The 24,042-nt window shown below is 38.4% G+C and overlaps 1 protein-coding gene across 4 annotated transcripts in view; it reads left to right on the top strand.

Annotated features, from left to right (window-relative positions):
- Window positions 1-24,042, top strand: part of EXOC6B (exocyst complex component 6B) — a 675,853-nt gene that overhangs the window by 496,238 nt on the left and 155,573 nt on the right. For all 4 annotated transcript variants that reach the window (XM_066267372.1, XM_066267374.1, XM_066267375.1 and 1 more), the window contains one exon: window positions 18,197-18,270. In XM_066267372.1, the coding sequence (XP_066123469.1) occupies window positions 18,197-18,270 (74 nt within the window). The remainder of the gene's footprint in view (window positions 1-18,196; window positions 18,271-24,042) is intronic.

The raw sequence follows: 24,042 nt of genomic DNA, 5'->3' as shown, positions 1-24,042 counted from the left end.
CACTGGATGGCTATTCTTGTATTGGCTGTTGTCATCTTTTTATTTGACAATCTAAAAGAAAAGAGGTCAGTGCCCTAATAGTCAGGTATTGCATGTTTTTAAAATTCTTGCGGCACACTGGTTGAAAATCGCTGCTCTAATGCAATTGTTTAATGTGGATGTTGTGTTACAGAACAGAAAGAGTTTGTCTACTCTATTCTAGCAGTGGCAAACAATAGGTACTGAGAACTGCAGTGGAGAAATATTGGATATTTTATTATGCATGGTGCTATCCAAGAGAATGGGAAGCTAATGATCCAAAGACCTAACTCCCTGATGGCTGCAGGTTACAGATTATATGGGGCAACATCACTAAATTTAATCAAAGTCATAAGGAACCTCCTTTTCAATTCCCCCTGGCTCCCCAGAACTCTTTTGATTATCCCTCAATCCTAAGGGAGAAAGGGCGAAAACTGTTCTGGCTGCTTTCTGCTGAAACGGGGCAGAGTTTGGGATTAGAGGAACGAAACTCGCATTCAGTGGAAAGTAATCTTTAGTTCCTGGTTTACTGTGAATAGTCTGTACTACCATAATGTTTGCTCTTTTCCCCTGGGAGCCCTGCTTTTTAGTCCTAAAGGTGAGATACTTAGTCAAAACATATAGCCTCTAACAGAAAACATAGTAAGATAAGGGTTATCAATATGAGGCCTCCCATTCCAGGAGGTAGCTAGGAGAAGAGATAGTTTAACAGATCTTTCTTTCTCATAACTTGTAGCTAAGTAGCCTTCTGCGTAATTCTATTTTTCTGAGTCTCAACTTCTCTAGAGGTGTTAGTGTAGGTGCAACATGTTGTGTTAGCCACTCCATAGACTCCTCCTTGTTTTGCTGGGTAGTAATCTAAGTCCTATTGTCTAAAGACCCATGTGCCGAGGACTCTAAAGTGGTCTGTTAGAATCTTGGAGCTTGATCAGTAGAACCGGCCAAATGGCTGACTGTACAGGTTAAGTTCCCTAATTTCAGGTATTTAATGAGAGCTATGCCCATGAAAACAAAATTAAAGCAAAGATTAATGATAAAAGCAAATAATAAACCTCCTTCTGAGTTTGTAAGGCTGTCACTTGAGATTTGTAGATCTGTGGAAGGAAGCATTTCTGCATAGTTTGAAATGTCTCTGATGACTCATCAGGTGCTCAGGTATCCTCTGCATGGCGTACACTGCATCAGTGACTGAGATTGTTCAAGCATAAGCTGTTGTGGCAGTTTTCTAAATTTTATGTCAAATTGTTCATCTTTAGCTTGCAGGATTTTGGAAAAGGATTTTGCTTTTGTTATTTTTGTTTTGTTTTGTTTTGTTTTTGTGGCAGGGACAGAGAGACAGACAGGGACAGACAGACTAGAAGGGAGAGAGATGAGAAGCATCAGTTCTTCATTGGGCACCTTAGCTTTTCATTGATTGCTTCATATGTGCCTTGACCGGGGGGTTACAGCAGACCGAGCGACCCCTTTCTCAAGACAGCAATCTGGGGCCCAAGCTGGTGAGCCTTGCTCAAACCAAATGAGCCCACGCTTAAGCCAGCGATCTCGGGGTTTCGAACCTAGGTCCTTCGTGTCCCAGTCCAACGCTCTATCCACTGCACCAACACCTGGTCAGGCAGGATTGTTTTAGTTCTCAATGATTCTTAGTCAAAGGATGGGAGGAAAATTGGAAGCATGTTTAGAGAGTCCTAAGCAGATATTGGAAGAAACTAGAAGAATTCAGGATCCAGTTCAGGTTACAAGTAGGAAAAAAAACACAAAAGACAATGAACTGCACTAGAATCTAATATCCACAAAAGTATATTATAGTTTCTATTCAAACATAATTTTTCTTCTAAAGTCACCCCTATTTTTACCCAAGATAACCAAATTAAAACTAATTTATTTGCAAACCAAGTCTGGTTTCAATAAAGTTGGCCTGATTATTTGTATAAGTTTAGCAAAAATATTAATTAACCATATTGATAGTATTAAGTCTGCTTTGCTGGAATCATCCATAAGAAATCTTCAGATTAAATTTAAAAGGCTTCTCAAGGCCAGAAAAGCCAAGGCAAGGACTTGCCATCAGATGTTGCCTGTTATAGATTTTGGGTGAGTTCCTCTCAGTTTGGAGTCCCCCAAATATCTTGAAGTTCCTGCACCTGCCAAGAAGTGACATAGTAAGGCTTCTTGGGAACCCTGTAAGCAAGGTACCAGGCCAGTATTTCCAAGAGTTTCTATTGCCTGCTGTAAGTCAGTCTGAATTCCTTAAAGCTGTCTGGTCATCTCTGAGTCTATGTTTTCTCTCTCAAACATGGCATTCTAGTCAAACCTTTGATAATAAAAACCGGTTTCCAATTATGACCTGTTATAGAAAATAGTTTTTTAATGAACTTATGCAAATAATCCCATTGCTGTGCAAATAAAAATGCTCATTAAGAGTTTCTGAATGCTGGAGGGATCAAGTGGGGAGAAAAGAAATAAATGTTTCAGTTATGCTTACAAAGGTATAAGTCACAAATTACTAAGTCATAGTTGTTTAAGAGAAACAAGTTTCCTTTTATCTGAAAAACGAAAGATTTTAAAAATCAGCAATATTTTAAACAAATATTCATAAAAGTTATAATCATCCTCAGTTTACTCAGAGCCATATAATTAATTCTTATTTATCTTAGTCATTTGCCAGCATTTCAGAAATATGAATTTAATTCGTTCTGTAACCGAGCTTGTAAGTCAGTCAACTCATAAATCACACTGCCGATACTGGACCCATGCGCCAACGTGCCAACTAGTGGCAGCTTCCCGAACCACAACTCGTATCTCGGAATTTCACTCAGATCTCGAACAAAAATACAGACCGAGTCGCAGCTCGTATCTTAAAAAAATTGTATGTTGGTCTGTTTGTATCTCAAAGTACCACTGTACAGTTATTCCTTAGAGTTCTACAAATCTTCATCCATTTTAGATGTATGAGCCAAAAGTTTATTCTCAGAAACCTGTATTTTAGAAAAAGTCAGTTCTCCTTATCTTTCTGAAGATGAAACATACTGAGTTATTTTTCTTATTGACAAAATTTTGTAACAAGGATAACGTGAGCTTATTTGACTAATAAACCCAGGTAGAATAAATTATTTAATGCTGATGACTTGAAATTCTGCCTATTCAACCAAACCAAACTCAGAACCAGCTTTCATATCAAACATTTTCCCAAGGCATGTAATTCTGGAAAACATTTAGGTTATTGTTATATTTAAGAATTCTCATATAAATGCTTGTTTGTTTAAGCCAATTTAGTGTTACAAATTTGCAATACCATTCAGCGGTAAAAATATGCTATATCTGGAACATACATCCATGAACCTACTGATAAACATTAACAGAGATCTCATAGTTTTCATTTTACAACACTAGCTTTTGTGTCCCAGAAACAATTCAAAATCCAGAGGAAAAACTGGATCTAAATTATGTTTCTGATAGATAGACTAATTTAAGATTTTGTTCAGAGGACCAAAGCTTTGCATGCTGTTTGAAAATAACATCGACAAACAACATGTTGCCCTCACCCCCCTTTCTGCAACATACAATGTTTTCAGATTTAATTTGCTAGCTCTAAACCAAATTCATACCAGTTTCAAATTAAAAACAAAATTCCATGGCTGGGTCAAGCTTCCACTGCTCACTTCTTCAAGGTATACAGTCAGAATTGCCCCCACTTCCCACAAGATGAGACACAGACTCAACAAATAACAGGTATAGTTTCAGTAATCAGTCCTAGCTGCTTATTGTAATCTCTCAGGTCCTTTTCCTAATACAACCAATAGTGGGATCTCCAAACCAAGTCAAATGAATCTCTCAGTGTCCCAACCAAAAGTAATATGAAGGTGTTCCTGGGATTGTCACCCGTGAGGTTACGCACCAAAGATATCTCCTAAACTAAATACCATTTCTCTTACAACAAAATGAAAATGCTGTAGGTCAACTACACCCTGTTGGTAGTGAGCACAGCAGATTCGTCCCTGGAGCAATCAATCCAGGTGGCTGCTGGACAGAACCTGGCAAGACTACCACCATCTGAACTGGCTGCTGAACCGGAGGCAGAAAGCTCACTTAGGGCTGAGTTCCATCTGAGTTGCCCTTTTGTTACAGAATTGAAAGAGTTCATCCATTCAGTGCTAGCAGAGCCAAACACTAGACACTGAGAATTGCAGTGGAGAAATACTAACTTTTTTGTTGTTGTTGTTGTTTTGTTTTTTAATTTTTCTTATGTGAGAAGTGGGGAGGCAGAGTGACTCCCTCATGCTCCTGGACCAGAATCCACACAGCAAGCCCCCTATGGGGCCATGCTCTGCCCATCTGGGACTGTTGCTCTGTTGCTTGGCCACCGAGCTATTTTTAGCACCTGAGGTGAGGCCATGGAGCCATCCTCAGTGCCTGGGGCCAATTTGCTCCAACTGAGCCATGGCTGTGGGAAGAGAAGAGAGAGATGGAGAGAGAGAAGGGAGATGGGGAGGGGTGGAGAAGCAGATGGTCGCTTCTCCTGTGTGCCCTGGCTGAGAATCAAACCAGGGACATCCACACATCTATCTGTCTGATACTCTAGACACTCTACTGCTGAGCCAACCAGCAAGGGTCAGCCATTTTATTATGAATGGCACCAGGAAGGAAGACAGTACTCAAGAGCCTGAACTCCCCAGTGGCATGTAGGTCACAGATTATATAGGACAAAATCACAAGACACTGAGAGTTAGGGGCTTGGGGTCATGCAGGAAGCTGATTGTTCAGAGGTGAGGTAATGGTAATGAATTATTTCTGTAGGTATTAAGGGCAGCTCTGAGGTTTTTTCCAGCATCCCTCTGTCCTATATCATGGAACAGTAGCCAGGAGGTGGTTCTACTTTAGGGGTCAGGCATTGAAACATATCTTAAGTCAAGAGGTTACCTCTAGCCTGCCAGAGGTTGGGGAGTGTGACCATTATCAGGTCTGGGCTACTGTCTTCCACTGCCTCTGGGGTTGCTGATTATCCAAGGGCAAGGCTAGGTCTTTGATGGGTATAGACATATTATTTCTAGAGCTAGGATTTAAAATTGAAATTTTAAGTCATAAGAACCTTGGTTTCAGTTGGGTCATTGTTTTACTACTTTACATTAAAATTTCACTTTGGGGAAAATTTTCCCAACTACTACTAAAACAATTCTATGAAGCAAGGTATCAAAGCTTAGAAAAGGATAGCTTTCTCCGGGCAAGATATTGGAACTTTGTACTTTGCCATATGGAAAATGATCTCTAATAAATGAAAACTTGTTTTAATATTTTTGATTCATTGAAGAACTGGTCACATAGGGGAAAATGTGTATTATTATTTTAATGCATCCAATTCCAGTTTTTACATTAATTATACTGGGACATGTATGGTTATAACCTAAATATTAAAGCAAACCCAGTATCAAGTTATATTGCAGTTCATCTGAATTGGACCTTGTGTTGCTACAGCAGTTCTCTGACACTAACTGGGTGTCCCTCAATTCAGTTTAATTCGAACACTAACTACCTTGAGAAAAGGCACACTCCCGAGACTGTCCCTTATCAGATATCAGCCACAAGTCTCAGGTGTCCTCAAGTGACTTGCACCTCTTCCTAGCTGAGTACAGATTCAGGGTTCCCCACATCCCCTTTGGATTCAATAATTCACTAGAAAAACTGACAGAACTCGTTAAAAGTGCTGCACTCGTGATTAGTTTTCCTTTAAAGGCTGTAACTCAGGAACAGCCAAATGGAGGCGATGCATAGGGCAGGGACCTGGGGAGGAGGTGCTAGCAGCACCGATTCCATGTCCTCATGAGATTCGGGCCTTTCCTCCCCCTAGCATCTCAGCATGTTCACCAACCAGAAAAAGCCAGTGCATGGAGTGTTTGTACGGGGTTTTATTATGTAAGTGTGACTGAATAAAAATTGGCTACATGATCGAAATCAATCTCCAACTCCTCTCTCCTCCCTGGAGATTGGGGATGGGCTGAAAATTTCAACCCTTTAATCAAAGACTTGGTCTTTGTTTTTTCCAGCTCCCCTTTTAAAACTATCTAAAGGCCTATGTCCAGTTACTTTGTTAGCATAAATTTAGATACGGCACATAAGAGCTCATTATGAATAACAAAAGATACTCCTGTGACTCAGGAATTTCTATTATTTGAAACTCTATACCAGGAGCAAAGTCTGGTATAAAGCAAACTCGATATCAGGACAAAGACCAGATATATAGTCTTTATTATATCACAGACCTCAAGTATACCATATTTCCCCATGTATAAGATGCTCCCATGTATAAGACGCACCTTAATTTTGGGGCCCAAAATTTGAAAATAAATGTATTACATAAAGTTATTGAACTCCAGTTTTAACATCATAAAATTCATACAACTCCTCATTACTGTCAAAACTCCCATCCATTAGCTTGTCCTCATCTCTGTCTGAGGACAAATCACTGTCTTTAACAATGAGTACAAAAACAAGTGCAAAAAAGCAGGAAATGCAGGTAAAAAAAAATCCACAGGCCCTGGCTCAGTGGTAGAGCGTCACCCCAGCATGTGGAAGTTCTAGGTTCGATTCCTGGTCAGGGCACTTAGGAGAAGAGCCCATCTGCTTCTCCACCCCTCCTTCCTCTCTGTCTCTCTCTTCCCCTCCCGTAGCTCAAGGCTCCATGGGAGCAAAGGGGGCCTGGGTGCCTAGGATGGCTCCATGGCCTCTGCCTCAGGCACTAGAATGGTTCCTTCAGCAACAGAGCAACACCCCAGAGGGGCTGAGCATCGCCCCCTAGTGCCAGGTGGATCCTGGCCGGGCACAGGTGGGAGTCTGTCTGACTGCCTCCCTGCTTCTAATTTCAGAAAAATACAAAACAAAACAAAAAAAATCCACAACCACTGTATAAGATGCACCCAGTTTTTAGACCCCAAATTTTTTGATAAAAGTACATCTTATACGTGGGGAAATATGGTATATTTGATTCAGCTATGTAGCTTTAAGCATGTGGAGTGTTACCTTTATATTGAAGCTGAGACATCTGGCACGAAGAGCTTATATGATTGGCCCAAAATCACATAAGTAAATTTTAGAAAGGACAGTAACCCCAGTTATCTTAGCTAATTGAAATGTCTACTTTCTGTGGATATCAACTTAGACTCAATTTTCCTAGCAAATCGTGAGACCATCCATGTAATGTATACCAAAGAAACATTATCTATTGTCGGTTTGTGAAGAGAGGTATTGACTTAAAAAATGTATCTAGTTCTTTAACTGGAAACACCTCGCTTGGAACCCACCTTGCTCATTTCTCTGAATTGGAGCTTTTTTCACAGTGCACTGTGACATACCTCTACCTCATTCAAGAATCCTGATAATGAGTCTTGATACTTCTCCTTTTAGTGGTTCAGCATTTGTTTTATATTGTACAGTTAGAAAACATTTTGTAGTTATAGATCAAGATTGTTGCTATCATCATTGGCTGCAGGACTGAGACAAAGAACTTTGTCTAGAAACTCATATGCTGATCAACTATCATTATTTAAAAAGAAAAATCTACCCTACTATTTTCCCAAAATGATCTAAGACCACTTTCAACAGGATAAGTTGAAAAAGAAATAAGCTACATATAAGAAAGAGAAAACGGAATGAAGAGAAGAAAGGTAAGAACACTAGTATACAGATTAATAGGTGATATAAAAATTGATTGACAGGTGTGGTGAAGAATACACAAATTACACAGCTCTCAGAGGGTGAGAAAACATCTTCTCTGATGTATTTTAAAAATATGAGCTGAGTAACTACATTGCATAGAATCATGGACATGTGCCTTAATTCTTATTCCATAGCCAATGTAAAAAAATAGAATTCATATCATGAATTTTGGGAGAGCTCTCTTTGAAGGAATTCTGAGCACATTTCATTTTGGTTTACATTCGTTACAGTCAACATCATCTAAAGCTGTGCTGTCCAGTAGTATAGCTACTGGCCACCGGTGGCTGTGAGCATTTGACATGTAGCCAGTCAGAAAGGAGATGTGTTATAAGTGTGAAATTCATATTGGACTTTGAAAAAATTTATGAATAATTTTTAAAACATTTCATGTTGAAATTAAAATATTTTATAATAGATATAGTAGATATAAAATATAAAATATATAATAGATATATTTTATTTAAAATTCAATAAAATATGAATTTTAAAATTAATTTTTAATGTGTCCACTAGAAATTCTAAAATTACACAGGTGGCTCACATTTCTATTTGGACAGTGCTTTTCTAAGAGACTTGATTTTCACTGTTATGTTCAATGCCCTACAGAATTCTTTCTCCATGTAAAATTTCAGCTAGCCTTCGCTCTGTGTATATATTCATACAACAGAATAATCAGTGCTGAACAAACACATGGGTAAAATTAAATCCTTAAAAGCGTAGTAAAAATATCAAGGATATAGAGTTACTTCTTCAGAATACCAGTCTTTCTCATCTCTCAGGAAGCCCACCCATTTTATGGCCAGTCATCAGCTGGCCTAGAGATTATGCACAGAAGCACTGCTGATTGCTAATTAGGTCAGGCTTCTTTTCAGTATAGTTTTAAAAGATCTATTCTGAAATTGGCCCTTATTTTGCAAAATTGTAAAGCATTTGGAATGTCAGAGGAAAATGATGACTTTACACATTCTATATATTCCTATAATTTTATTTTTCCCTGAGTGTAAAATAACATGTATATAAAGGACCAAGTAAAGTGAATATTTGTTTTGAGACATTCCAGGCGAGGGGTGCATATTGAAATAGACTGAGGGGGATTAGATCCTAACTCGTTCACTGCCTTAACCATTTTGGCCATAATATTTTTATCTGTAAAAGTTCTTAGTAATTACTAATGCTTCATTTAGTTTTAGGATTCTAGTTTGTAGGCTCAGTGCTAGGACATCCTTGCTAGTTCTTTTTGGCTATTATATTTCTGTGGACTATTAAGGGAAAGCCCAATGCTGTGTGACATGACACTGTTCTACCACTTCTTAGGGTCTTGACTTTCTTTCACCCTCTTCCTCTGCAAACAGTCACACAACACAAAAGCCTCTCTGTTTAATTTAGTGAACGCAGTGAAAGTATTCTTATCTATCATTTAGAATATTATTTATTTAGAATTCATTGAGGTGACATTGGTTGATAGAATTGTATAGGTTTCAGGTGTACAGTTCTATAATACATCATCTGAATATTGTACTGTATATTGTACTTGATCACCCAGGTCAAGTCTCCTTCCAACACCATTTATCCCCTCTTTACTCTCTTCTACTCCTACTCCCCCCATCTCATTTCCCTTCATTTTTTGTTTAATCCCTTCATCTTTTTCAGCCCCACAATCCCTCTCCCTTCTAAAAGCTGTCAGTCTGTTTTCTGTATCTATGAGTCTGCTTCTGTTTGTTTGTTAGTATATTTTGTGTATTGGATTCCACATGTGTATAAAATTATATGGTACTTACCTTTCTCTGGCTGACTTATTTCACTCAGCTTAATGATCTTCAGGTCCATCCATGCTGTCCCAAAGGGTAAGATTTCCTTTTATTCTTTTATTTTTTTACTGCCAAGTAGTATTCCATTGTGTAAATGTACCACAGTTTTTTATATCCATTCTGATGGACATTTGGGCTGCTTACAAATCTTGGCTATTGAGAATAACACAGCAGTGAACATATGGGTGCATATGTTCTTTCAAATTCCCAGCAGTGGAATCACTGGGTCATAAGGTAGTTTCATTTTTAATTTTTTGAGGTAACTCTGTACTGCTTTCCACAGTGGCTGCACAAGTCTACTTTTTCAACAGTGCATGAGGATTTCCTTTTCTCCATGTTCTCGCCAGCACTTATTTGTTGATTTATTGATGATAGCCATTTTGACAGGTATGAGGTGATTTCTCATTGTGGTTTTAATTTGCATTTCTTACATGATTAGTGACATTGAGCATCTTTTCATATGTCTATTGCCCATCTGTATGTCCTCTTTGGAGAAATGTGTATTCAGGTCCTTTGCTTACTTTTAATTGGATTGTGGGGTTTTTTTTAGTTGTATACATTTTTAATAAACTTTGGATATTAACCCCTTATCAGATGTATCATTGGCAAATATGTTCTCCCATTCAGTGGCTTGTCTTTTTGGTTGATGAGTTCCTTTGCTGTGCAAAACTTTTTCGTTTTAACCAAGGATATAAAATACCTGTACTTTTATAAAACACTGAAGAAACTGAAGGAGATACAAATCAGTGGAAGCATTCATCATGTTCGTGGTTAGGAAGAATTAACATCATTAAAATGCCATACTACCCAATACAATTTACAGATTCAGCACAGTTCCTATCAAGATAACAACGGCGTATTTCATCAGTACTAAAACATATACATATTGGAAAAATTTATATGGAACCACAATAGATCCTGAATAACCACAGCAATCTTGAAAAATAAAAAAGATTTATTTTTCTGAAGTTGGAGGAATCATGCTACTTGATGTCAAATTGTACTACAAGACCATAGTAACCAAAACAGCATAGTACTGGCGTAAAAACAGTCATATAGTTCAATGGAAGAGAGTAGAGAGCCCAAAAATAAACCCATGCCTCTGTGGTCATTAATATTTGACAGAGGAGGCAAGCACATATATACAATGAAGTAAAGATAGTCTATTCAATAAATGATGTTGGGAAAACAGGACAGATACCTGCATGAAAATGAAACTAGACCACTTGCTTACACCATACACAAGAATAAACACAAAATGGATGAAAGACTTAAATGTTAGAATCAAAACCGTAAAAATCCTAGAAAAAAACATAGGCAGAAAATCTCAGACATTTTCTGATATATTGCCTCAGGCAAGGGAAACAAAAGAAAAATAGACTATTTCTTTAGACAAAGAGCAGCACCTTATTTCTACAAAGGCATCCAGTGCCCTCGAGACTTCATAAAATGATAGGAATTTACGTCATCTCTTTTTTTAAATTTTGAACAGAGTTATTTTCTAATTTATTTTACTAAATAAAACCAACTAATTTCATTAAAATGTCTTACCGATTATTTTTATATATTAAGCAAGGCATAGAAATCAGCTTCTCCCATCTTTATGTTTATTCGTCATAAGAGAGCTTTCCACCCCAGGTGAATATGTGTTGTAATTGACACCAATCACTGCAAGTGCCCGGACCCTGTTTCCTCTTAGTGGAACGTAGAAGGCACAGCCAGATGGTGATGGCTGGCCTGTTTACTTAGCAGCAGCATGAAAGTTCTTTCATGCTTGTAGCCATTTCCTAGCTTTAGGGGGTTAATTCCTTATTAATTAAATAGCTATGTCTATCTGTCCTAGTTTTCAATTGTCTTTTAGGGCAAAAAAAGCTTAGAGAATTGACTTGGAGAATTAAACTTCAAAAATTATTTATAAATTTATAGTACTGTCTTGGCATTTGCTATGAGACTTTATTATTATGTTTTCATTAGATTCCTCTGATAGAAACTTTGAAAATATTAATAAGTTCGAGTTAGCCTGCACTGTCCTCTGCCCTTCTTGAGGTAGAAGATCTATTGAGTTACATATTTAAAATATGTAAAAGCAGAGACTAATTTACATCACTGAGTCATACCCTAGATAAATAAAAGTAGTTATTTTTTATAATCACATGCCCAAAGAAGCACCATTATACAAATATAGTGAGTTAAATCTCCAAGGAGCTCACCCTCCCACCCCCTGCTTTTCTGTCTCCTTGATATCTCTTACTTTCATTCTTGCTCATTATGTTCCAGCCGACCTTTCTCTGACCAGCAGGGCCTTGAGCTCATTCCCTGTGGAATCCATCAACTCCTCTCTGTAATTAGCCTAGTGGAGCCACTGTGAAGTGATGCAAGAAGGCCTGAGCTCCCCTGGAGCCACACTTTGTAGTCTAGCACACTTCTTACCTGTTGCTCCAGGGAGCCAGATACCAGGAAACCATTATGTTAATATAGCAATGGCAGCTCTTGTTTTTTTAGTCCCATAAAAACCACCTGTGACCTGACATGATTTTAAAATATAAACAAGTACCCAACATACTTTGCGTTCCCAGGTACTGAGTTTTCTTTTTCACCTGGCATTTTGGCCAAAACAAAATTCCCTAATTTGTTCAGTGAGGGATGGTGATGCTATCACATCTATGTCTGACCTGGAAGTTCACTGGGAACAATAGTCTTTGATGTTATTCAGGGACCTCTGGTTTATTGTCCCTTCAACTTTCTTTTATTTGAACAAATTATATTTTCTTTCAACTATTTAATTTTACCTATTTGCCCAGGATTTATATGAATTTTGTTTTTCTGAGATAAATTTTACTTTGCTCCGCTTCCTTTCAAAATCACTCTTGTTCTAGAGACAATTGGTAAAGATTCAGAATAATTAGTTTTATACTTTGTTTCTCACAACATGCTTTTGCTAAACTCTAAAATGTCCTATTAGCTATACAAATTACAGACTAAGGCAATTATTTTGACTTCTCAAAACCCCATGTAACTGATTCGACTAACATTTTATTCTAATTAGGATTCTCTACTCTTTGTATATAAAATAGATATATATTTCTTCAGCCAAATGTGAATATGTCTGATGATTTTGAATTTATAAAAAGTTTTTCTTCTTTCTTGAAGTGACAGAGTTAGTGATTTTAAGATGAGTCTTTGAGAAGTCTAGAAAGCATTTTGAAATTAGTAGCATCTCCCCTTTTTTTCTTTTTCTTTTTTGTGACAGAGACAGAGAGAGACAGAGAGAGGGACAGATAGGCAGGAAGGAAGAAAGATGAGAAGCATCAATTCTTCGTTGTGGCTCCTAAGTCTCCTTAGTTGTTCATTGATTGCTTTTTCATATGTGCCTTGACTAGAGGGCTCCATCCGAGCCAGTGACCTCTTGCTCAAGCCAGAGACCTTGGGCTCAAACCAGTGACCATGGGCTCATGTCTATGATCCCACATTCAAGCTGGCGACCCCGTGCTCAAGCTGGTGAGCTCATGCTCAAGCCAGTGACCTTGGGCTTCAAGCTAGTGACCTTGGGCTCAAGCCAGAGACCATGGGGTCATGTCTGTGATTCCACATTCAAGCCAGCAATCCCGCGCTCAAGCTGGTGAGCCCTAGCTCAAGCCGGATGAGCCCACACTTAAGCCCCAGCGACCTCAGGGTTTCCAACCTGGGTCTTCTATGTCCCAGTCCAATGCTGTATCCACTGTGCCACCGCCTGGTCAGGCTCCCCTGTTTTTCTGCTTTACTAATTCCATATCAATATAAGATGAAGATTATTAGAAATGTATACCTACAGGATATTTTCGAGAAATTGATATTGTTTTCAAAAAAATGATTGTCACACCTCATAGGTTCGAATATATATGAGACCGTAAGGGAATGTTGGATATTTGGTAGGTAAAATGCTTTTTTTTTATGTGATTTTCTTTCCCTGCCTAAACCTTCACCAAAGTGTGCCGTCTTTCCTATAACTTTTACACTTCCTTTTTAAAAAAAATGAAAATAGTTCCTTCATTAACTTCAATGAGTTGTCAATTTTTGCAAATTGATACCAGCTTCGACTCTGGGAGTCCATCCTCTGCCTGGACCAGGGCAGGAAGAGCCGCTGGGGAGAGCCAAGCTTTCTCCAAGGCGGTTTGGTGTTGGTCAGGGGCTTTGTTTACCTCAACAAGTTTCCCAGGAGGAAGCTTTCTTTCTTTTCTATTTTTTAAATTAAATTTAATTTATTGTATTTGCATGGATTCAAGTGTCCCACTGAATATAACTCCCTCACCCCCACCCCTGTGTCCCTATTTATACTTCCTTTGCCCCCCTTCTGTTAACCCTCCCCCCTTCCCTCTGGGATTTGCTGTCCTGTTATCTGTATCTCTGTGTTATGTATTATTTTTCACTAATTCCTTCACCTTCTCTGATCCCATCCCTCATCCCCCTTCCCTCTGACAGCTGTCCCTCTGGTCCCTGTGACCCCGCCTCTGCCTCTAATTCTGTTCCTCAGTTCACTGTGTTCTTGATGGTCTCACTAGAACTCTGTCTCAGTGCCCAAGTAACATGAAGTTGTCAAAGGTGAGGTTTGGGTCTGTGCTCAGTGGAGTAAGCACCCTAATATTCTGTGATACTCAGGCCACCCTGCAGAATGCCAGGCTGTGGAAATTTGGTATTGGCTTAGGCCATTTAGAGACTACTATAGATCTTCGAATCCAGAGACAAGTCCAGGTAGGGACTTGGGCATTGTGTCCTATATTGCCATTGGCTCCACATGGCCACACTTGCATACATATACCCCTTTCTGTGGTGTCAGAAGAATGGAGGTTTTCATTCATGCTGTAAGGAGAGGCTGCTGGGCACATGTTAGTTTGTGTATGCATCGCTGTGTTACAACAGACCGGGAGCCCTTGCCTCCCTCCCCTGTGCCATTCTCCTTTGTAGCAAGCAGCATCTGGGAATTTGGGTGTGTAAATCAATCCCAGTTGCCTAAAATGATAAATCTTGAACAAGTTATATCTATCAACACTAGAAAAAGTACTACTAAAATCAGCACCACTATATAATTTGATGTGTGTGTGTGTGTTCTACTTTCTGATTATAAAAGTGGTCTGTAATTATTTTTAAAATTTATAAAATATAAGAAGAATAAAGCCTTCTCATAATCTTCCTTTCAATAACAGCCTCAGTTAACATTATGAAATAAGTGCTTACTGTGCATATGTTTTCTGTGCATATTAAATTTTATTATAGTTGAAATCAGACTATCTACAAATTTTCATTTTATTTCTTAAAATATGTACACTTTCTGATGCTATTACCATTTTTGATATATCTTAAAAAATTGAATTCTAGGACAATCATTTTTTAAAGGTACATTGAGTTCCAAATTACATATCTATTTCATGCATTTATTGATTTTTAAAAATAATACCAATGAAAATTACTGTGCAGATGCTAATCCATGAGTAATTAGTCGTGTTAATTTCCTTTCAGTGAAGCACTTAAGTATTTGACTATAAAATATTTGCAGAGCCAGCTCATCACTGAATGGTAGCTGAATTTCTTCTAATGTTTTGTTCTGAATGTAGAACTGCTTCTTAACCTTTGGTCACCAGCTCTCTGAGAATTCCGTGAAAGCTATGAATCTTCTTCCCAGAGAAATGCATATTCACACCAAAAACTAATTGTGATGATAATTGTGATATGCCAGGCACTCTGCCAGCTGCTTTACATGTGCTATTTCATACAGTCCTCATAGCAGCACTATAAGGAATGCACTGGTATCCTCATTTTTGAGATAAAGACATTGAAGCTCTAAGGAGATTAATTTTCCCATGGCGATAGAGCTAGTAACCAGGGCTCAAACTCTGCTTTTAAGGGTCTTGAAGCCCATTCCCTAAATCTTTGTGCACCTAATTTTAGGGAACTTATAAATTCCTAAAACCTGCTTTTCATGTGTAGTGCACCTTAACTATTGCACTCTAAAGATTTTTATTGGCAATGAGGAGTTTGTGTAATTAATGAGTCTTGCTATTTTTGTAACTCATTTAATATGTAAGTATTTGTTGAACATTTACTAATTTGAATACTTGTTAAGTTCTGTGATATGGTTTTATCCTGAAGGAGTTTACTACCTACACGGGATGACAAAAATTTTATAAGGCAGTGAGAAAAAATATAAATATGAAGTGAATGTATTCTAATTAGACATTTCCATAAGTTAAATGTGAAAATTAATCTCTTTACTTGTCACACCTTGATGCAGTTGTCATTCTTTAATTCCCTGAATTATAAAAGGAAAGCCAAATCTAAAAGGCCATCATGCCCTCTGGGAACCTGGAAGATTCAGTGTGCTATAAAAATGAGGTTTATAAAGTGAGACTCTGAGAACTAAATATGTATCTCACCCAGGACCCTGAGTGTTTCATTAGCATCATCTGTTAACCCCAGGAAACATGCCCCATAAGGAGATTTAAGAATGTTTAGCCAGCTCTCAAACCATGTATATCACGGGGTAGTCCTGTTGAGTTGCACATGTATAGGCGGTAGAACACCTTGCTAGTTGCTGTATTTTGACTCAAGTAGGTTTTCTATTGACAGAGAGGACTGAGATACTTTTCACATGATGCAGCATAGCCTGAGTCATGCTGGAGTAACAGTGATCATCCACCAACCTTGGATGAAATCGTGCTGCATGGGAAGCTTATTGAAACTGACCACCTGACAATCAAGGCCGTCAAAGAGAGTGGCTATGGCTATAATTCAAAGAACTGCTTTCCGTAGGAGCATATAATGGGAAAGTTGTGCATGTGACTTGAACAGTTGCTATATACAACGTTATCACAAATAATGGCTATTGTAAGATATGAAGGATAGATTATGTCAAGATTTTTATTAACAGAGCTTCATCGAGTATTTGTACAGTTTTAGAATATTAATTTTTTTTTAAAATTAATATTTGTACAGTTTTAGAGTATTAATTTTGGGCAATCCAGATGATAGAATTAATTTATAAATGGCATTTGAATTTTCTTTTCAAAGCAAGTAGAAAGTTATGCTAATCATGGTACATAGTTTATCTCCTTCATTTATGAGTCATTTTTATTTGAAATACCTGAAATAAAATTCTTTTATGTACATTTTTGCTATAAATTAGTTTAATAGTTTTAAATTTTATTACACACACTGTTTTACTAATCTCTGCAACTTGTTAGCATTGTTTTTTAAAATGAGGCAAGGATTTTGTGAAAACGTATTATATCTAAGAAGTCCCTAGATGGAAAATACTTATAAAGATCAGAAATTCCTATCATTGTTCACAAACCATCATTTGAATCTATCCGGCTGTTGTTTGAAGTAATTTTCTAGATAAATATGCAAATATCTTGAAGGATTTTTATCTAATTTGAAAAGAAAAATATGATACCAACACTCTTTTAATTTCTTAAATTCATTCCTGGGGGGAAATATAATCGAAAGAAGAACATTCCTTTTCATATTTGCTTTGAGCAGATCCTTGAGTTGTTTTTGAGGGAAAGAGTAGATTGATACTAAGTGTCCATCACAATTGGGCTTCAGAGAGAGAATTCAAGACATAGTAACTGTCCAGCTTTTGAATTTGCTCTGTGTGTGTGTGTCTGTGTGTACATGCACACCCGCCTGTGTAGGGGGATTGCTCAAGACCTTTTGATTTCATAATAAGCAGGGCTTAGGGACAATAAAATTTGACATTCTTAACTGTTACTAGTATTTGTCCCTGTAGCCCTGTGTAGTTATCTTCTTGTTAACGACATAGAAGCCAGAGTCATAAACTGAACATGTACCCAAGGCACTAGTGTAAATTGCAAATAGCATTCATGTGGTCTGGTTTCTTTGACCTAAGACTAAATTGGAATACAGGAAAGAGAAAAAGAATTTTCAAAAGTGGAAAAGAAGTGGAAGTCAAGAAAAAATATACAAGAACAACAGACTTGTGCAAATATTCCCTAAGGTTTTATAGAACAATTTATTTAGATGAGCCTTTTCGTATCTGCAAGTATTCCTTCACTCCAGAGCCAGACTCTATATTGGGGGCGCCTCTGCTGCTGGTGTGTGCATGTGTGTGTGCGTGTGCATGTGTGTGTGTGTCTGTGTCTTGGCAATAATGCAGTCATGAGATAATACAAATAATCAGTGAGGGAATAATTAATGATGTGGCAGGGAATATTTTTTGATAAATGCTTGGGGAATGAGGTGACAGGCGTGAAATTGGAAAATTCCTTCAGCGATCTAAAATATAAATAGCTTTCGGAACTGAAAAGAGTTTCACAGCTGAAGATTTTATTGTGTTGAGAGGAAAAACTTTTTTCTCTCCCCCACTCCCTCCTCCTTTGCAAGTTGTTTGTCCATTCACAAAACAAATACTCTGAAGCCCAGCGCGGCTCATGGGAATAAATTTCAGGTCGAATTAGTACAGTTTCCTTGCTGTCAGGATGCTGGAATTAATGGTGTTTTGATGACACGAATTTTGAAGGGCAAACAAAGAAGCTGAAGGGAGAGAGACATGACTCCTTAGAAGCTTGGTCCTCCTCTCCCCCAGCCTCTCTTGTCTTCCCTGTCATCCGTCTGCCAATCTCCCTGTCCATGGTTAGTTAAAGGCGCTTTTTATCCTCTTTTCTTTCCCACAGAGTTTGCCAGATCCGGCCCGGTGCCTGGGTTCCAGGAGGACACGCTGCAGTTGGCCTTCATCGACTTGAGACAAGTAAGTCTTTGTGTTTTTGTTTTTTATTTTTCTTTTAAGATGTGTGACTGAAGACCATCAGGTCTTAAGGAAAAGGGGAGGGGAGGGGGATTGGCGTTGGCGATTCACACTGGAGACCTAAGGTTTTTTCTCTGTGTTTGAGGCCACCTCTTTTATTTAGCTATCTGGAATCCTTAGCTATGGTGGAGTTAAAGGTTTTGTGGTTAGAAGGGAAGGCAGGAGGTGGGAGGAGGGACCCAAAGGGTAGAGGGACTCAAGTGACCCTCAAGTGATGTGACCCATTGTGCTATAGTTGGCTTCTGCAGACACGGCGAAAAGATAACTCAGCAAACCAATGCTAAGCAGGTGCATTGATGCAGAGACTGCCTGCCTAGAGAACTTTTGTTTGCAGATAATGAGGGCAGCAGCATTTAAGGAAAATGAAATATTTTACATTCTGGATTGTGGGTTTGGCTTGTTGACTTTTTTCTGTTGCCTTAAGTCTTCCCATCCTGTTCTTCGTAGAATGTGGTCAGTCATGAGTGACTAAGTGGCCATTTTAAAGAAGATGATAAGCAAAGGCCCTGACCACTCATGCTAACCTGACAGGCAACCCTATTAAAGAAACATGATGAGAGCCCGTCGTTAGGTTTACCTGAGCTTCGCAAGCTCATCAGACAGAATGAGTGTTCTTTAGAGCTGTTGCCTGCAGGTTGAAATGGTGAGTAGGCCTTGGTGGTTTGGGTACCGAGGAACAGGATGGGTGGGGGCCTAAAGAGGGAGAAAGTTAACTGGGCTCTGTCATCTCTTCACTCTGAAGATGGATGAGGTTGGATAGAAAGTGTGAATGAAGTAAGAATCAATGACTGATGCTTCTTTCCTATTAAAACAATCTTTTTTTTTGGTCTGTTTTAAAAAGGGGGCTGGCTTTGTTTCTCCTGCCATAATGATTCAGTGCCTCTTGTTTTCAGAGCTGACATAGTTTGCATTCTGAAAACTTTTAGATGCCCAGCGTATTTCTTAAAGCTGTATCGGTAGTCTTCTTACCACTGCGACTCGATTCATGCTGGAACAGCTTTTACCCCATAATGGATGACTTGAGCTACCCCTGAATCCTTGTGATGGGCGGTGTAATCTGTCATCTGATGACAATTCTGGAAAGCCCTATTAAGCAGAAAACAGAAAATTGTGTCTCTATAGATCCACCAAAGTTTGAGGATTCAGGCCGCGTCCCAGAAACGTGTGTCAACTTAATATTTGGGGGCTGAGCGAGGGGGTTCTCTTACACATAAAGGCTGTCTCAGCATGGTCACAAATGGGTATCAGTATCTCTTTCTACACTTCAGACCTTCCACCTGTGGATTCAGCAACTCTACTGAGACACTCAGATTTTAACCCCTTGGCTGATATAAAGCTGGAAGATTGGGATTTTGCTTTAGGGTTTTATGGAGTAGATCTGTTGGACTTTTCCCCTTGTTTCTTCTCAGAAACTTCTGAGCCAATTGGCTTTTCTTGGAAAGCAGAAATTGAATTTCATTGGAGAAACACACCCAAGGAAAAGAATTTTCCCTTCTCACAATTCATGAGAAGGAAATGTGGTCATTCTCTCTAGTTTGTGGTTTTGGTCCCTATGGAAAGCAACTAGCGTTCACAGAAAATGTTAACTAAGACATAAGTTAGAAAGCACAGCCAAAATAAGGTGAATCTGAGCCGGCGATGAATGCTCAAGTACTTGTGAGCTCCCAGTGAGTACTGTTGTTTATACTGAAGTTTTTCTTTTCTATTACATTTCTGTTATCCAGGTCCTTTTATGACACCCGAAATGTCAAAATTTTACTCAAGGAAAGAGTATGTCTCTTTCTATTGAATCAAGCACCTAATTTCTACTCATGTCTGTCTGTTTTATAGCAGCTTAATTTTTTTAACAGATCATATGAAAAACTTTCCTAGCTCTCAGGCTGTAGCTCATTATGAGGAGGTCTTGGGTAGATTGAATTATTGTGAGAGAAACTGTCTTTCCACACCCCATGTGGCAAATATTGATCTCCTTGCCATTATCTTAGTCATTCTTGTAACTCACTGAAAGTGAGCATCTTTTTAAAAGGAGACCTTTCTTTCTGAACTACAGAGATGTTCAAACTATAAATAGAAAGCCTGTGAGTATTGTTTCCAAAAGGGATATCTTGACTTCAAATGAGGTGTTATTTGAAGCTGGGAGCTATTCTTAAAAATCAGGTGGTGTAACCTTTGGCTTGATACTTCAGTCCTGTACACTACAGCACCTCAGACTGTGCTTGAATTTCTTCCTTGAAGAAATCGCTGCCCTAAAGCAGCAAGGTTCACGTTGGGACAACCTGATTATGAGAAAGATATTTCTTACGTTGGCTAAAAGCTGTCTCACATAACTTTGACCCTTTGACTCTCTGGTTTTATTAACACACCCCAGTTTGGAGGATGGGCTTTTTATCCTGATTTATTGAGCTTCCTGTCTTCTAGTATTAGTCTTTTTCAAATGAAGCATTGTTACCCGTTTCTCATCCAGTCCTTTTATGGTTGATTTTATGAACCAAAACTAGAAACTTTACTCACTTTGTGCTGTACTTTTCTTTTAAACATATCAACAACATAGATTTTTATCATTTTTATTTACTTAGCCTATCTGAACCTTTGAGGTTCTAATTTAATTGTCCACCTTATTAACTGGATATTATAAGCCCTTTATAAGTCAAAAATAACAACAGGAATGGCAGATGTATAAGGAAGAAGTCTAAGGTAAGTTATAGGGTGCACACCCATGCAAGAAGGGGACTTGTTCCTGGTTCAGCAAAGCAAGGATGTTCTTTGCCTGTCATTGAGCGTATTTACCTGACTGGTTATGAGTATATTCATTTTGAGCATGCTTTCATGTTCCTTTGCTTCAAAGTGTTTCAGACACTATCAATTGCATGATAATTTTTAAAATATTCAAAACATGGAATATGTGATGGAAATCATCTCTTTGTAGACTCTAATAGCAGAGTGTCATTTAAAAGCTATAGGATGTCATTAGGAAACAAATTAGATGTGAATAGCAAAGCTATTCATCCTTTCTCACCTGTCCTGTCTTCTAATTTTCCTACTTCTTAAGGAAAAGACTGCAATGACATTTTGAATGTACAAGCTTTCATGATATTTTACATTTGTATAGCACTTCAAAGTTATAGTAAATTTACATACATATATCATTTGTCAGATTTCTGCGTCTAGAAAACCTGCTGTTAATAATGTGTATTAGACAGTAACCATCAAAATCTCCTTCTTTGCCACTTCATACTTTCTGTATTTCCAAGTTCATAAAAATAGGATTGCAGTATAACTTCACATTCAGATAGTAAATATATGTGCATATTTCTGTCAAAATCCAAATTTGGGTTAATACTAAATCTTGCAAAGGACATGTACACTCCAAGTACTAATACTTACTGGCCTAAAATAACTGAGAATTACAATACAAGGCCAAGAGATGACTCTTAGTAATTATTTGATTCTTTAACAATAATGTCGTTTGTATTTTTCTTATTGTTAAACATTCAGTAGATAATTCTGATGAACACCAAAATTTGATCTTCAGTTGATTTTTATTTCAATTTATCAAACTGTGAGTGCCTACTATGAGCAAAGCACAACCTAGGTGATCCGGGAATACCCAAGTGAATGTAATACAGTCTCTGCTTTTCAGGAGTGAAGAGGTGATCAGCAAATAAATACTTGATTCTAATATAAGACACACTGTGATAAGTATGACATTAGAAGAATAAAGCTGTTATGTATGTTTCAATTATTTCTGCAGCTTTTACTGCATAATACATTCCTCTAAGATGTATTGGCTTAAAACAGGAACCATTTATTTACTCAAGTTTCTACAGATTGGCGATTTGTAATAGGTACATCTGCGCTTACTCAGTCTTGGAGGTAGTTTGCTAGACTGGCTAGGGACGGCCTAGTCTAGTATGCCTTAGCTAGGCCAGCCCTTCTTTGCTCCATGATCTCTCAGCCAGGAGCAACCTAACCTAGGCTAATTCACATGGCATCTTGGCCCACTTCCAAGAAAGCAAAAGGAAATGTGCCTTGTGGCCTATACTTGGAACTAGAAAAACATGTATTCTGTTGGCTAGTGCTTGTTACAAGGACAGCCCAAATTTAAGGAATAGGAAGAAAGAGTCCAACTTAACTCTCTAGTTCAGGGGTCGGGAAACTTTTTGTCTGAGAGAGCCATGAACGCCACATATTTTAAAATGTAATTTTATGAGAACCATACAAAATGTTTAACACTAAATACAAGTAAATGTGTGCATTTTATGTAAGACCAACACTTTTAAAGTACAAGAAGCCTCTGAATTCTTTTAAATAACATTATTATGCTGTTGCTAACCAATGATGAATAAAGTACTTCTTACTATTACTGCGACTTCTGGTGCTGCATGGTTTTGCTGATGGCTTTGTAGTCTGGTTGATACATGGTGAGGTTAAGCTTCATACAGGCGTTGAGACTTCAATCCGTTAAACATGATCGTAGGTTGGTCTTAACGTTCTTTAGGTGTGAGAAAGACTGCTCACATGCATACATAGAGCCAAACATTGTCAGTACAGCAATACTCATACTCACATGCTGCAGTGTGTAGTATGTGATGGGAAGCACGTTCCAAGTTTTGACAATCAGCTGGTCCGCAGGTTGAAGTTTTTTCATTTCTCCCCACTTGTATTTGCTCACCAACTCTGCTTGCTGTCGTGAGTCTTTCCAAATCTTCATTCAGTGACTTGAACTTATTCACCCAAGTGTCTGAGGCCTTCAGGTCAGCAGCTTAGCTCAAAATCTCTGACTGAGACTCCGGGACTGCAACTCAGGGCAGCACTGTCCACTGCACACTCATGTGGATGGGTGATGAACTTAAAAAGACAACTGTGGTCACAAAATTCTCCAAAGCACGCTTTGAATGACTGCAGGAGATTAGATGTGAAGCCCGCTAGCTGCTGGAGATCAAGATGTTGAGCAGGGTCACTTGCTGTGCATGCATCTTTAAACTCTCCCAGTTTTTCAGAGTGTAGTAAACGACCTGTTTCAATGTCAGTGATGAATAGTTCCAGCTTTTTTTCAAATGCAAACACTGCTTGTTGAAGGGATAAGACTGTATTTCCAACACCTTGCATTTTCACATTGAGCTGGTTCAGATGTTCAGTCATGTCCATGAGATAGTAGAACTTCAGGAGCTACTCAGTGTTAGCTAACTCAGGATGCTCGACATTTTTCATTTCAAGAAAAGTCTGGATTTCGCTCAAACAAGCCGCGAAACGGCTGAGCACCTTCCCTCTTGACAACTAACACACATTGCTGTGCAGAAGCAGACCAGGATAATTATTCCCAACTTCATCCAGCAGTGTTTTAAACTGGCAATCATTTAAAGCTCGGGCAACAATAAAGTTGACCACCCAAATGACCAGCGACATCACCTCACCAAGCTGCTCGCCACACATCTGAGCACAAAGCACCTCCTGATGTAGGATGCAGTGAAAACTTAGGATGGGTTTCTTTTCATGTTCATGAAGAAGTGCTACAAATCCTCTGTTTTTCCCCAGCATGAACGGAGCACCATTAGTACCCATCGAAATAAGTTTATCCATAGGTAGATTTTTTTTCTTTAGCGAACTCAGTGAAAGACTTGAAGAAATCCTCCCCTCTTCAAGGGGAGGACTGTTGTCTCTTTCATAGACAAAACAGCAAGATTTTTCTCACCTAGTGTGTCACCTTGCAATCAC

Source organism: Saccopteryx bilineata, chromosome 3 (genome assembly GCF_036850765.1).
Source record: "Saccopteryx bilineata isolate mSacBil1 chromosome 3, mSacBil1_pri_phased_curated, whole genome shotgun sequence".
Lineage (NCBI taxonomy): Eukaryota > Metazoa > Chordata > Mammalia > Chiroptera > Emballonuridae > Saccopteryx > Saccopteryx bilineata.
Note: the sequence above shows the minus strand (reverse complement) of the source record. Positions and strands in the feature narration are given on the sequence as shown.